Source organism: Poecilia formosa, unplaced genomic scaffold (genome assembly GCF_000485575.1).
Source record: "Poecilia formosa unplaced genomic scaffold, Poecilia_formosa-5.1.2 Scaffold27, whole genome shotgun sequence".
Classification (NCBI taxonomy): domain Eukaryota; kingdom Metazoa; phylum Chordata; class Actinopteri; order Cyprinodontiformes; family Poeciliidae; genus Poecilia; species Poecilia formosa.
Window position 1 is genome coordinate 2299192 of NW_006799966.1, and position 14660 is coordinate 2313851.

General features: G+C 37.7%; 1 protein-coding gene across 1 annotated transcript; it reads right to left on the reverse strand.

Annotated features, from left to right (window-relative positions):
- Nucleotides 1–1883: 1883 nt before the first annotated feature.
- Nucleotides 1884–14359, reverse strand: atg9b (autophagy related 9B). The gene is made up of 14 exons (XM_007548652.2): nt 13657–14359; nt 13467–13510; nt 12293–12357; nt 11446–11616; nt 8867–9008; nt 8002–8750; nt 6628–6781; nt 6278–6457; nt 5932–6177; nt 5600–5838; nt 5433–5526; nt 5152–5236; nt 4217–4382; nt 1884–4124 (listed from the first exon to the last, which is right to left on the reverse strand). The coding sequence occupies exons 1-13, from the start codon at nt 13763–13765 to the stop codon at nt 4234–4236; spliced, it is 2427 nt and encodes an 808-aa protein (XP_007548714.1). The 5' UTR covers nt 13766–14359; the 3' UTR covers nt 1884–4124; nt 4217–4233.
- Between the last annotated feature and the right edge of the window lie 301 nt (nt 14360–14660).

Below are 14660 nucleotides of genomic sequence, written 5' to 3' on the forward strand. Positions count from 1 at the left end.
GACATGTATCAAGGGAGAAATGCATCAAGATAGCTGCAAAACAATTTATTTAAAACATCCTGCAATAAAATCTTCACAAAATTCTGAAGATCAGCAGAACTGAGCTACAAATAACTGGATTTATGTGAAAATGTCAAAAACCTTTTATGAAAAGCCTGAAACGTGTGCAAATAAGTTTTAGTTTCTTTTTAGTTAATGGAGACGTCAAAGACTGAGGCCAAGTTTATAAAGAGAATGTCAGTTTTGACATTGTACTCAGGATATAGTGCACAGAAAGTAAAGTGGGAATTTATAGACCTGCAAGGCCTATGCGGTTTCTCCAAGGTACTTCTTGCATAATCTTTTGCTGCACTGCATTAATATTTATCATATACCCCCAGAAACAGATGCAGAGAAAGTTGTGGGCACCCTTGGAAAAGACATGCAAAAAGTAATTGTAGTTGCATAATCTGACTCTGAATTTTTTGAGAAAAACTCACCTTTAATTTGAGTACTTCAATCTGTTCAGTGTGAGAAAACATCCTATGTCAGAAAGCAACTGTTTTTAAAAGTACAATTATAAGTATCCCCAACAATACCTCAAAAACAAATATCAAAATATATTTTTAGAAACAATACTTTATTTATTTATGCTAGGAAGCAGAGTTTATAAAGACTTTCTGTTTATGTGGAGGAAGAATGTGACAGGACAAAGTATTCTCTTTCTTTCACTGAGATGAAAAAAAACAAAAACAACAGTACCGTAATTATCTAGCCATCGCACAGATAACTTCAGCAAAAAGTGGCATGTTGGGTTCAAAAAGTCCTCATGAGAGCATTCAGATTTTATCTACATTCCAACTGTTTGCTTGGGACTGATGCCAGAAAAAAAAAAAACCCTCTTCTGTCTTTCACAAATGTACTGTAAACTTATAGAGATTGCAAAACACTGTCTGTAACTGTTGCCAGGTTAGTAGAGACTAAACCTGAGCATTTTAGGTAGTTTTAGTGTGAAACAAATGAGTGGAAAGGCAGTTTATGTTCAATGTTAAGCAGGGTGGAGGATATATGAGGCTGTGAACATGTATCCCTTTCAAAGGGATTCGGAGGACATTTGTATTGTTTTCATGCAAATCTGGCCATCTCTGCCAGCAGATTAAAAGTAGTTTGTCATTGGATGCTTCAGCAGAAAACTGACCCAAAATATAAGGCCAAATCAACAGAGCAGTGGTTCATCAGATACAAAATGAACCTTCTTCTGTGACCACTGAATCCTACAGAAATACTAAGGAGCCAGATAAAAAAAGACAGCATGAGAGACGACTGAGGACTTAAAGATCTGGAGACACTGGAAAAAAAAAAAGATTCTTCTCTCTGTAAGCTCCAACAATGTCAATGGTTATGTAAAAACTTTACTGCTATCTATTTGGTAAAAACTACCAAACAGATAGCACTATCTGGCTGTGACTTCATTTAAAAAGTTAACTATGTTTGTTTTCTCTCCAAAAAAAAAAAAAAAAAAAGATCCATTTATTGTGAGTCTTTTTATAGATTTTTTACCAGGGTGCCTACCAATTTCTTCTGATATGTACTGTATATAGTATTTATAGAAATCTATATTTATCATATATGCTTTCTGAGATTTGCTTTACTATAGGCAGATAAAAGAAATCTGTCATAAACAGCTACATTTACTCTTTAAAGAAACTTGAATAATGATACATTTCATATCCGTTTGGAGTTAAGAAAGCCCCCCACCACCACCCTGCCAAGTGAATTAAACTAAAAATATTTTATGAAAAGCTTCATTGACACCCTCAGACAAAAGTAAGACCAGGACATGTCTAATTTTAACCAAGAACATTTTCTAGGCTCAATTTAGTAACCACGAATGAACAAAAATCTCAACAGAGAAAACTGAGAGCTTTTGTTTATTTCAAGAACACATTTCAACACACATCACACACACATCAAATGATTAAATACACTCAAAGTAGGATTTATCAGTCTCTACTCACAAACAGGGAACATGTATAGTAAAGCTGTGCAGAAAACAGGTTATTTTGGCATGTTTCCCTTGTCAGATAACGCCTAATTTACAGAACAAAACCAAACGTAAGAAACAAACAAACAAAAAACTATTTGCAAGCATAATGTTCATCATCTCTGAATAGCACCTTGTTCCAGTCTCTGCAATATTTTGACTGGTGAGTAGTTGATAAGAAAGGATGGTGTGGGGTTTGTCCATTAGGTCAAACAAAAGACAAAGTCCTGCCTCTGTAGGTTATATGAACCCAAACACCATGACAGGAAGCAGCGTCCTGGAGATAGAAAAGACTGACTGACACGAGGGCTAATCGTACGAGCAACACCCACAACTTACTTGATGCTATATCCACATATGAGCTGCTCATCAGAAAATACTGTACATTATGTGTGCTGCTAGGTCTATAAAAGTAGATTTGATGGTTTAGACGGCATGGCTTTCTAAAAGAGCAAATGCTAATCTGTTAACACTAAGGCACTATTTATGATATAAATGGCTAACAATAAACGGAGATGGTATGAACTCTGTGCACACAACTCAGCTCCAGAGTGTCTTCTACACAAAGGTTACGACATGTGAAAATTACAACTCAAAATTCACTTTCAATGCAAAACACAAGCAGGTAGGTGCATATTTAGAGTGACCTAATTTGGTTGGAGAACGGCATTTTCCTTCTTGTCGGGAAATTACAATACATCTCATGCTGAGGCTTCATGCAAGAACCACCGTTGCTTTAACATCATGCAGGTGGCCGTGTTGTTTTATGATACTAATAAAATCTGAATGAATGACTTACCACCTCGAAAGGGATGGGAATTTTTTTTTACTGTTAAATTATTGGTCTAAAAACACATCTTGTTTTTTCTATATGCTTATTTTTTTCTTTTAAATAGCCAATACCTGGTGTTGCCAGTTTGTTTTTTTTGAGACTGTACTTTGAAACAGCAATATTGGAGAGCATCTGTAAACAACACAATAAAAGATTAAAAACCAGCCCCTTTGATGACATTCCATATTTATGCAACAACTCCGGGAAGACCAAACATTAATAAAAAATTTACCTAACACAGATTTGCAAAAAGCAAAATGCCCCAATTATTTAAAAAAATATTAAAGCTCATCTTATCTGCTTGGTAAATATAGAAAGAAAATCTAATTATTACAATTTATATATGCAATTAAATTCTGAATGTAGTTGATGCATTTGTGCAGAGATATTGACTGTAGCCTAAATTCATCACTGCCACTGAGGTAATACAGAAAACTCGTTTTTAGATACTTGTTTTAGCATATAAATAAGCAATAAGCTGACCTAACAGGCATCACCTGTCTGCCATGGAATTTTAATTGCAGGAATACTTAATGCTCATTTCATAAGAATAAACAAAAGTCTTAAAACACCTGAACTAGTAATACTAAGCAAAATGTGGATTTAGGCCCATTAACCATGGAAAACAGCATGAAATTATATGTCGATGAAGTCTGTAGATGTTTTGTATTCAGATATTAAAGGTATTGTAGTCAGCTTTTCAATAAATAAATACTTGGCAGCTCTTTAGTAAATTGATCTGGTATTTGTTGAAAAAAAAAAAAAGAAAACAGAAATGACCTATTAAAGGATGAGTAATACACAGTCTATTTACATGTCACAAGGGTAAAAAAAACAAAAAAAAACATATTGAAATGTTTTACTTTTCAGATGGTCAAGTTGTAGCATAGATGTTCACGCCATTCTGAAAACCCTTGTGATGCACAAGTATTTGGAGAATGTGTGCAGACACAAGAACAGCCAAAGTTATGAGCTTTTTTTTTAACGTCACCATAAAATTGCTTACATCCAATATCACGCAGACTCTACACGTCCAAATGAACTTTGTACAAGTTAATGACAAAACCATGATAAAAAGGATGGAAGACATATGGAATCCCTGATGCCATAGACTCCCTGATATGACACGATGAGGTGTAGAGGTGCGAAAACAGTGGTTATTCATCGGCAGACCCCTCCCACTACATGATGTTTTAAAGGTCTGCGCTAAACTCTCCATGAAGGTCATTTAAGGCCACAATGTTTAGCGAAGAAAGAAAAATGTAAACACTATAAAAAAAAAGAGAAATCATTAGAGAAATATAGTCTTTCGGGTTACAGCTCCACAGATCATATTATAGGGCTGAAATTGGATCATGTACCTTATGACAAAGGCACCCTATGAACTGCGTGGTGTGGCCTTTTTTGGAGAAGATCCACTGTTAATCTCCTGATCGTCTTCATCCTCTTCTTCCTCTTTCCAGCCACCAAGTTGAGCAGGGGCTGGCATGGAAATGTTGGAACTATGAGAGCCATGACCATGAAAACCTGAAAAAAAAAAAAGAACATTAGACGATTAGAGCAGAATTTATATGTACATAAAGTGGGGGGAAGTTTGTTTTCTCGTTTTGTTTTTCAACTGAAATTTATGATTTAATAACTTGGATGAGTTTTACAAAAGATGATCAGAACAAAACCAAATTTAAAATTAGAGGAATTATTTAAGAAAACCACAACAAACTTATTCTTTATACTTTTTAAATGAAAAAGTAACCTGGAAATTTAATTTTACTGACACCAAGAGTCAGAACACTAAAACAGGAAGGTGTTTAAATAGCATTGTGACAATTTTTTGATTCTAGTCTGTCCTTTGTCAATAATAATAATAATAATAATAATAATAAAAACACTGGCTATTGTTTGCAAATGACATTAAAGCAATAATGTCTCTCTTCAAAGAGCTCCACCGAATTTAAATAACTATCTGTGATAATTACAGTAGCTCTGGATAATTAGCTTAAATCCCTGTTGGGCTGTCTACTTGTGAAGTTGTGGGTTTGATTCCATCTTCCTATAGCTCCATGTTGATTTGTCCCCCCCTTTAAAGTAAAAACTCAAAGTTTTCCTGCCTCTGTAACGGTTTCCACAATGAAACATGTTGTTATTACTGCAACCTGGTACTACTCAGGCATAATGTGTTCACAAATCAGAAACAAATTAGATTTTTGCATTTCTGATCGTCCGGCCACCAGTAAATATCAGCTGAAAAATCAGCTAATATTGGTCACCAACTGATTCCTCAAAAACAGCAGATCACCTGTGTTTGTGTGAAAATCTCTCATTGGCACTGAACTCTGCCAGTGTCCTGAGGTCCTCTGTGGATGGGAGGTCTGCTGATGGAGCTGCACAGACAAACACTTGTTAAGAGTTCAATAAAAAAAAAAAAAAAAAAAAAAAAAAAACTGAGCAATGGATCAACATTTAAACCTCATAACTAAAAGCTGGGCTGCTTGAGGGACTGATTTCCATCGTTTATAAACCAACCTGACGTTTACGTTTGAACCGACAACAGAGTAAAAGTTGTGATCAGGAAATTACCTCATGCATATAAATGGCATGAAGGCTCATCTCTGCTGAGGCAAACTCTGAGTGCAGCGCATTGCTCCGGATGCGAGAGTCGCTGTTAGACATGCTGTAAAAGAGGAGCAGAACTGATGTTGAATTTGTGCTTCTCTGCAACATTAGATCCCAGGTCTTAAAAGTACCTGTTAATGACGGTGCGGTCGCTGCGGTACATGGTGGTCTCAGGGTAAACGGAGGAGGGCAGAAGGACATGGGGCCGGCTTCGGCTTGGATGTGCATGATGAGAGGTGGACAAAGAGGCCAGGACACTGGCTGCGGCAGATGCAGCAGAGCTGGGCGGGACGAAACGATGGTCTCGCCCTGGTAATCCGGATGCAGTGAGGATGGGGTGGATCAGGACGCTGGCTATAAGGCTTTCAGCCTGGAAGCGGCCACATACATGAAAAGATTTTAAGAACAATCGCCTATTTTTTTGGGGATGTTACGTAAATGACATCAAGATCAGGCTTCCTACCCCGGCGCCAGACTCGTTGGAGTGCAGCGAGGTGCACAGAGGGGCCTCTGAGAGCAGCAACTGTGTTGAAGGCCCACCCTGTGCGTCATGCTGCACCTTCTCCTTTAAGTGGCTGATGAACAGTGAGCTCTCCTGAGGCGGCTGCCAGCGGGGGTTCTTCAAGGTGAAATGCATGAGGGACAACTCGGTCTTGCCGTTCTCAGCCTGTTGATATACAGACGCCTCCGTCTGGCCGTCTGACATCCACTGCAAAAACAGAAGTGCGAACAAATAAAGCAAATGAATTATTGTTGTTCTCCTGAGTATACTGGCCTCCGTCCTGCCATGTAAATGTAATAAGTCTTACTGTTGGGTTTCCATGCCGCCTAATATCCATCTGAGCAAAGGAGCAGATATCGCCGACTCCAACCACCTCCACAGTGAAGTTCCTGAAGAAGTCGATGATTTCTAGGGATTTGTTTCTCAGGAGGAATATGAGGATGAAGGGAGTAACAATAGGACTTAGAAGTTCCTCCAAAATGAACACCTAAGGTAAACACAGAGACAGATTAATTCTCCCCCCCAAAAACGCATCATGGCGTCATTTCAGACTGAATAATCCAATGATAAATCGTAGGCAACAAGCAATAAAAACAATCTAGTTCAATTTAGTAGAAGCTAATGTTTTCCTATCTACTAATATGCTGTTCTCCTCACCGCTTTGTATTGGAACAGCTGTGCCACCTCGTCACGGGTCTCGCTCTTGTTTGCGTTCCCCCTCCAGTGATCTGGCATGTAATGGATATGAGCCAGCACGCACTGCAGAAGCTGCTCCGGACACCAAACCATATGTTCATCCGGAATGAAAGACCTTGTGCAAAACAGGCACAAAAATGATAAAATAGCTTATCTGAAAAACATTTTTCTTTTTTTTCTTTTTTTTTTTTTTACACATGTATTCATATTTTTATGTTATGAATGAAATCTTCAGTGTATCATTCTGAGATTTTATGTAATAGACCAAGACAAAGTAGAGCAGTATTGTGAAGAGGGAGAAAAATGGGAGTGTTTTCCTTTTTCCTTTTTTAGATTAACATCTAAAAATTCTGGTGTGCATTGCTATTCTGCCCTTAAGTCATTCCCTTGCAGGACTATCTTTCACTGTGATTAAATCAGTCAGCATGCCTCTACAAGACACGAACATACACAAAATAATAATAAAAAAAATATATTTTTATTTTTTTTGCAAAAAACTTCAAGCTCAATCATATTGGATGGAGTACATCTACAATTAGCAATCCTCAAGTCTTCCTAACTGGATTTAGTTCCAGATGCTTCTAAGAGATCATCCATTGTTGTTCTGGCTGCATTTTCCTTCTGGAAACTGAGCCTCTCTTCTAGACAGAAAAGCATCCCCACACTATGATGATCCCACCACCATCTTTCCATCTTGTGCATGGTGTGTGGTGTTGCCCTTCGGTCCCACAGCACAGAACAGAACTTAGTGGGCTGCTGATATCCTGCTTTATATCCTACAATTCTATCTCTGAGCTATCTTGTCTGGTTCTTTTACTTAATGTTGTCGTTTGTTTCTTTATTCAAGTAAATTACACACTGGTGGACTCTATTTAATTCATCAGGCAGCTGGTTGAACAGGATTTTATTTGCCGTTATTAAAGTCAATTGAAATTAATGCTGTCCTCACATTTTTATTCATAACAGTTTTGCTTTTCACTTCGTCATGTCCATCTATTTTGAAATCTCAATAAAGTAAACTGGTTTGTGGTTGTAACATGAGGAAAATATAAAAGGTTTAAGAAGAAAGAATATTTCTGCAAGTCAATGTATCAGTTTTATATCTAAATTACCTAATTTTTATGACTAATGACAGACATGTGACAGGTGGCACCATATTCTATAAGAGCGTTATGTGCATTTAAGTATATTACACAAAATATGTAATTACATCTTCTATTCTGCATAAATTATATAAATACCAAGTGATTTTGAATCTCTCTTATCAAGTTCCATGTCTGGCAGAGATTCTGCCGATTTCACACCCATAACTAAAAAGAAACGGCAACAACTCACCTGGTTATAGTGATAACTACACCCAGCACAGTGATAGCGGTCAGAATGTGCTGCACTGTAAGAACGTCCTCATCATAGACAGTCAGTGCAATGAGAACAGCCAGCACCGAGCCTGAGAAAAAAGCAACATTCTTGGCGAGAACAGCCAGGAGCGGCGACGTGAAGGAGTTCATGTATTTTGAAGTGGGCTTGTAGCCACGACCCAATCGTCCATGCAGCTCGTGGTTCAGCTCGTTGAAGTGCCGCAGGTATAAGCGGCCGTAGAGGGACCAGCGGCGTGCGCCCAAACTTCCGGGCTCCCTGCGGATCACTTCAGTATAACTGAAGAAAGCGTAAAGCACCTGCCACACCAGGATGAAAGGACACAGCAGCAAATTGGCCAAGCCTATCAGCAGGATCACTCTGCTCAGCTTCTGAGCCAGCTCAAGGCGATTTCCACTGCGCTTGTACTTAGGGTGCAGGTTCCACTTGTTCTGAAACAGGGAGCCGGGACCCCAGAAAAGGATGAGCTCGAAGTTGTACTTGAGGCCTTGGGTTAAGAAGACCACATTGCCCAGCAGGGGGAGCTGCAGATGAACTGGCAGCAGCGATTTGTTTATCATGGCCACCATGTAGTTCTTGAAGCGCAGGATGCGGTGATAGATGTCAAGTTCTGTCAGTTCTTTCTTGTGAATGCACATCTGCTGTTCCCTCTGCAAACTGATGAGCCGATCCTGGACCTCCTGCCACGTGAAGTTGCATAGTTCATCCTGATAAGAAGAAGGAAGGGGGGTGGGGGGACAAAAGAAACTGATGAGAAAAAAAACAACAAATTGCTTGTTTGCTGTAGCAAATCTTAATTTAGATCACCAAGTGGAGCATATACCATTTTAATCTTCAGTGCTTTGATGTAGAACTGCCTGATCTCCCAGTAGCTCAAAATGTTGCAGAAGACTTTAATAAGTCGGTAGATCCAGAAGGTGGCAGCCATTATCAGAAGGAATATGATCCAGCTGTTGTCTTGTATCCTAAAAGAAAATGAAAATCCCTTTTTTACACAATTGCAAGTCATTTTGTCTTGCTATGGCTTTAAAAAGACAAATATTATGCAGTTGCAATTTTACTGTTGAATCTTGCTTCCTTCCTCTGGCAACCTCTGCTACTCTTCTCCAATTACACGTTTAAGCAAAGTTTCAACCAGTAACGACAGGGCAAAGGCTTTGCATAATCCCAGAGGGGGTGACATGTTGCAGGGTTCTACCAAGGCTGTTTTTGATTGCCTTTGTGTGCCTGTTGCCCACCTCATGTAATCCTTCACTCTACACCAGGTGACAGTTCCACAGATCCAAAGTTAAACCTGTGCTGAAGACTTTGTGCAGAGTGACAAGTATCAACAGCGAGAAACTATAGGCACAAAATCTTGACCCTGTTCAGTGGATGTCACTTGTGTTACCTAAAATATCCAAAACTGAGAAAGCTTGTGGATACTCCCAGGTAGAGCAAGTTACTTTTTAAGGTTTTAAAAAGTTACACTTTCTAAACTGCTAACATTTTCCATCTTACCGTCCCTTAAGTTTAAAGTTATTTTATTCAGATGATGCCAGATAAAATGACGGAACAACTGGAGATTTCTATGGTTATATGGAGCATATAATAGCACAGCGTCATCCACATAAATATAGCTGACAAAAATATTTTCAACTATGAAACACACAGAAAGCCATCTTATGAAAACAAAACTATGACTACCCATCACTCCTAATAAGGTGAGCATCTCTTTTAAGCACCCAACTGTGAAGCAGTTATTATGACTAATTAAGAAGACAGAAATTTAAAAAGGTGTAGTTTTCATTGTGTGTTGAAATCAAAACAATAACTAATTGGTTTAGAAAATAGTATTATAACTGGAATAATTGTTATGATATTTAACCTAACAGCAGGTTGCAATACAAAATACACTAGCTGCTGCTTTTCTATTTTAGATTAAATAAAATTAGATCACACTTTTTTGTTTGAAATTGTTCTGTAATTTCTGGGACACTTTGATCATTTGAAATGGTTACTGTAGGCCATCATATCTTCAAGAAAAAACTAAATAAACAAACATATCACATCAGTGAAATTGTCAAAACTTTTTGATGCCATATGATGTCGGACACTTTAACGGAGAGATGAACCGTAATTATGTCCTCAGTGCACATGTCTGTTAAAGCTCTTCAAATATGAAATTAGATAGGAGTTATGAAGTAGACAGAGAGACTCTGAACTGTGGGACAAGCTGTTCTTAAATTAGCGTACCGTGCAGCTCGACGTCACTGACTTTGACATAAACAATGTTTGTGCTGGAGTTAGACTGAAGCTCAAACAGATGACGCGTGTCCCATAAGCCGTAAAGAAGAAAGAAGGCTAAGTTAAAGCTACATGGAAAAAATGTGGCGGCACCCTGTTCCAGGGGTGCTGGTGGTGGGGTGCTCTTTTAAAGGAAAGGTAGCAATGTGTCATGTGGTAGTCAGCTTGTCAGTATCTAAGTCAGCCAGTTGCAGCTCACACCAAAGATATCAGTTACACTGGCTGTTTCTCTCAAGCCGGTCTGAACGGTTTAAAGCAACATCTCCCTAGAAGAAACCATGACTTATAAGAATGTTCCAACTTGAAGCTGCCAAGCTCAAAGTAAATAACAAATGTGGGAATGGAGTACACTCCAGTGAGAAACTGGAGTATTGTGAATAAACATTGGCTCGCTCTGAGTAAAACTGATTTTAACATCAACAAATCTGTCTTTATTTTAACCATGACATGGCAAAAGGAAATGTCATAAAAAAAATAAAAAAAAAACAACAACACTGCAAATGATAGCAACATTACTACCAATACTATGTGTGTGTGAATATGTGTGTGAATTGGTAGGTGACTGGATGTAGTGTTAAGTGCTTTGGGGTACTCTGGACTTGATAAAGCTCTATACAAGCACAGACCATTTACAAGCCAAAATTCTTTTTATAAAAATAAGCTTTCAAATCTCTGCAGTATATATTAAGGAACCTTCACTGCCAAGCCTTACAGATAAAAATCTACACCACGTCCTCTTCATTAAATGACTAATCTCCATAGAGACCAGCAAAATAGCTGCCTGCTCAATATTCTTACCCTGGGAAACTGACCGTATCTTGCAGTCTACAGCCACATCTAGTTCAGCCCCCTAAGAAATAAAGTCACGCTATTTAATTGGAACTATATTAGACTGGGCAGCTGCGAAAAGTCTGACAAATGGAATCTCTCTAAAGGCCAGTCTCTAATCCTGCACTCAGCTCGAGAACAAAGCATCTCATCAGACTGGGCGAAATGAGAGAACAGCCACAGGAGATACGACTTAATGTGAATGTGACAGATTAAAGTCATTTTATCTCTGCAAGAAAAACAAAATGAAATGTCACTGTGATTTCTTTGGCGTTTGTTTATCTGTACCTCTGTGTGCACTGCTGGCTTGGTACGATGGCATCCGGAAGCGTCACTTTGTTTCTTTCGTAAGGGTTCTGGCCTTGCCCGGTGTGGTTCACTGCTCGATTGGCAAAGAGGACATCATACTCCACACAGTTGACAAGGAATGTAGTGAATGTGACAACAAACAGAAACTGACTGGAAGGAAGAAAAGGAGAATTGCATTATTTTTCATAGTGATTAATTGTGTTGAACCACATTTCTAACTTTTACAAGGGCACAACAATAAGTGATCAATTAGTAATACTACAGGAGGTAAACATCTTGACAAAAATTGTTCTGGATATTATTCTGAAATAAACTGAAATTGGCCCCAGGAAAACAAAGATTAATCAAACATTCCCAGACACTCTAATCAACATAAATACATTTTAAAAAAAATTGCATTTACTTTGGCTAAAAATCTAAGGGATGCAAATTAGGGTAGAGTTGGTGATTTTAGGTTCAAATTAAATATCGGAAATGTCTACGCGTGTGTGAAATGATGCAACAAAAGATAAATATTTTAAGGCTTTCTACAATGTGAAGGGTGCTGCCGCAAGATGGATGTTGAAATATTAAAAAAAGGATAAGCTTAGCACCTAAAGAGAACCGATTCCTTTGAGAATCATGCATCCTTGCATAAATGAATACAAGACTGATCTTGTTCCCACAAGAGCATGTGACAGTAACTTCTCATCATAAAAATCACAGAAAACCAACACCACTAAAAGACTGCTACTTTAACTGAAAACAAGTACACTCTTTTTAATAAGACGTACGTCACTGTGCCCCAAGCTGCATCTTGCAAATATAATTATAATTTTATACTTACATGAGTTCAAAGAATTCTGACAACATCATACAGGCAAAGCCATTTTTTTGATGATAGTGATAGATGTAAATACGTTGGTTAAGGAAAACCTGATATAGGTGATCTACAATAAACATATTAATAAGTTGACAGATCAAATAATAAAATACAACAAAAACATATTCATTTTTCAATTTAATTTAATTCTTTCTAGCAGTTTTATGAATAGCAAAAGACTCATGAGGCTTTTCATAGCAGATACTAAATTCCACTTTTCCGTGGGCTCTGACCTCTAATTCTGAATGAGAATTAGCCATACAGAAGTCCATAGTCCACTTCCACACAGAAAAAATATGATCAACATTTTTTGATAACCCACTGAAAATGAAGAAATAAAAAGATCATCCATATTAAAGAATATGTCTAACTCAATACAGTGCAAAGAGCATCAAGTCAGATAATGCATTTAAAGACTGAAGATAGTGGGAAGTCTTAGTTTTGATACATTTAATTAATAGGAAAAAATATCTAAGTTTTCATAATTTAACCCCTTAACTATCACCCTGAAAAAACCCACTGGATAAATGCATGTCATCCAGTGTTCTCATGACAATCAGGGGATTTTTAACTTGCTGATCATTGATTAGAGGCAATGATCAGCCTCTAATCTGATCATTAGAGGCTGATGATCAGCCTCTATAGTGTATAGTGCTATACACTATATACCAAGTGCTATATAGTGTATAGCACTTGGTATAGTGCTATACAATATACCAAGTGTATAGCAAAAGCTTAAAGGAAACAAGCAAAGGTCAAAGAAAGGTAAAAATGACAATGTGTCAGTGAGAAATGGCTGTATGAATAGGCTACAGCCAAAAAACAACCCAAAACATGGCACAAAAATAAAATAATAAAACTATAACTACAAAGAAATTAAACACAAGATATTAAAAAAGTATATATAAATTTGCCATATACCGAGGAAACAAACAAAACTTGTAATTCTAGACAACAGGGTTTGTGGGTTGATTTGTTTTTTAGTACTGTGGAGAGAGCATGTTACCTTCTCATATTTGTTTCACGTGGCCACTTGTTTTGCAATCTGACAGAGGTAAACATTACACAACCCAACACTTCCACTGCAACTACTGATTTGCTTCAGTTTATGTTAGAAAGCCATGATTTCAAAGGATATTCTTGTAAAGAAGTTATCCAAGTTCTTGATATGGTGCCATGAGTCTGTAAGAAAAAATTGAGACATGAGTCATCCTCAGTGAGGAAACAACTATGACACAGCTGCATCCAGTCATTTTAGATGACTAGATAATCGTCATAGGGCTGTGTTTTTATATCCAACCCGTAATAACAGAAATAGCTACGTTTACCTTTTAGACTTTCGGGGACATGGACCAATAAGTCTTCTTCTCCTGGTGGAGAGTCTTCCTCGTAGTCCTCAATTCTCTGATACTCCTGGTAGGCTTCAAAGTTAGCCATTGTGCTTCATTCTTTAGTCACCCCAAACTGTTTATAGCAAACACTAACACGAAACGAGCAGAGACAGAGAACCGAGGCTACATTCTCTAGCTAATAAGCAGCTCAAGCAGTTCAAATAAGGGTAAGAAAAGCTAACATTAGATTGCTAACTAGCTAGACTGACCGACAGCGCTTGTATAACCTTAAATCACCATGATTACACGTAAATACAGCGTTTGAGTTAAGAATTTAGTGCGCGTTGCCTCCGTTAGTTTTAGTCCTGAATGCTAGTTGCGTTTATAAAAGGTGATAAGTAAAATCGAGAGAGTGGCAGCCGGTTAGCTTGTAAATGATTCAGCCCGTGTGTAGTCAGGGTGACACGGTTTGTTTTGTTCCCGACTTGCTCTGTCCTGATGCTGATCCTGATCTTCTTTCTGGTTTGGTTTGAGATATAAGTCTTTGTATGACCTCCTTTAAAACCTCCAAGTCTTTCAGTAACTATTTTCGCTCTTCAGTCTCTCAGTTAGTTGATTCCCAACAGATATAAGCGATCCCATACGCGTGCCTACTGTTTTTTGTTTCACAAACAAATGTCAACAAAACACCATTAGCGTCACTTCCGCTTGACATTATATCATTTCCGTCTCTTAGTTGTAGCTTTAACAGAATAAGTATTTTTTTTATTGTTCTACTACAGACTTAAACTTATCAGCTAAAAATGTCAAAACACTTTAAATGATTATTGTAGTGCAGTATTTAAGATTTTCAAACAAACAAACATTTAGACTCATCAGATGTCGCACTGGCTTCATAGTGCGACATCTGGCCACTTTGTAAGTGGCCAGATTTACGTTTAACAAATTTTAATATATTGATTTTTCATGAATATTCACTTTGCTATTAATTATGATAATCA

What these genes read in the sequence shown, in the direction of transcription:
- atg9b (XM_007548652.2), bottom strand. Translation starts at nt 13,765, where the DNA reads ATGGCTAACTTTGAAGCCTACCAGGAGTATCAGAGAATTGAGGACTAC. An exon ending in AAGCACTGAAGATTAAAATG is followed by an intron (nt 8,751 to 8,866) that starts GTATATGCTCCA and finishes TCTTCTTATCAG; the next exon opens with GATGAACTATGCAACTTCAC. An exon ending in AGATTTTCACACAAACACAG is followed by an intron (nt 4,383 to 5,151) that starts GTGATCTGCTGT and finishes TTTTTTTTTCAG; the next exon opens with GTTTTCATGGTCATGGCTCT.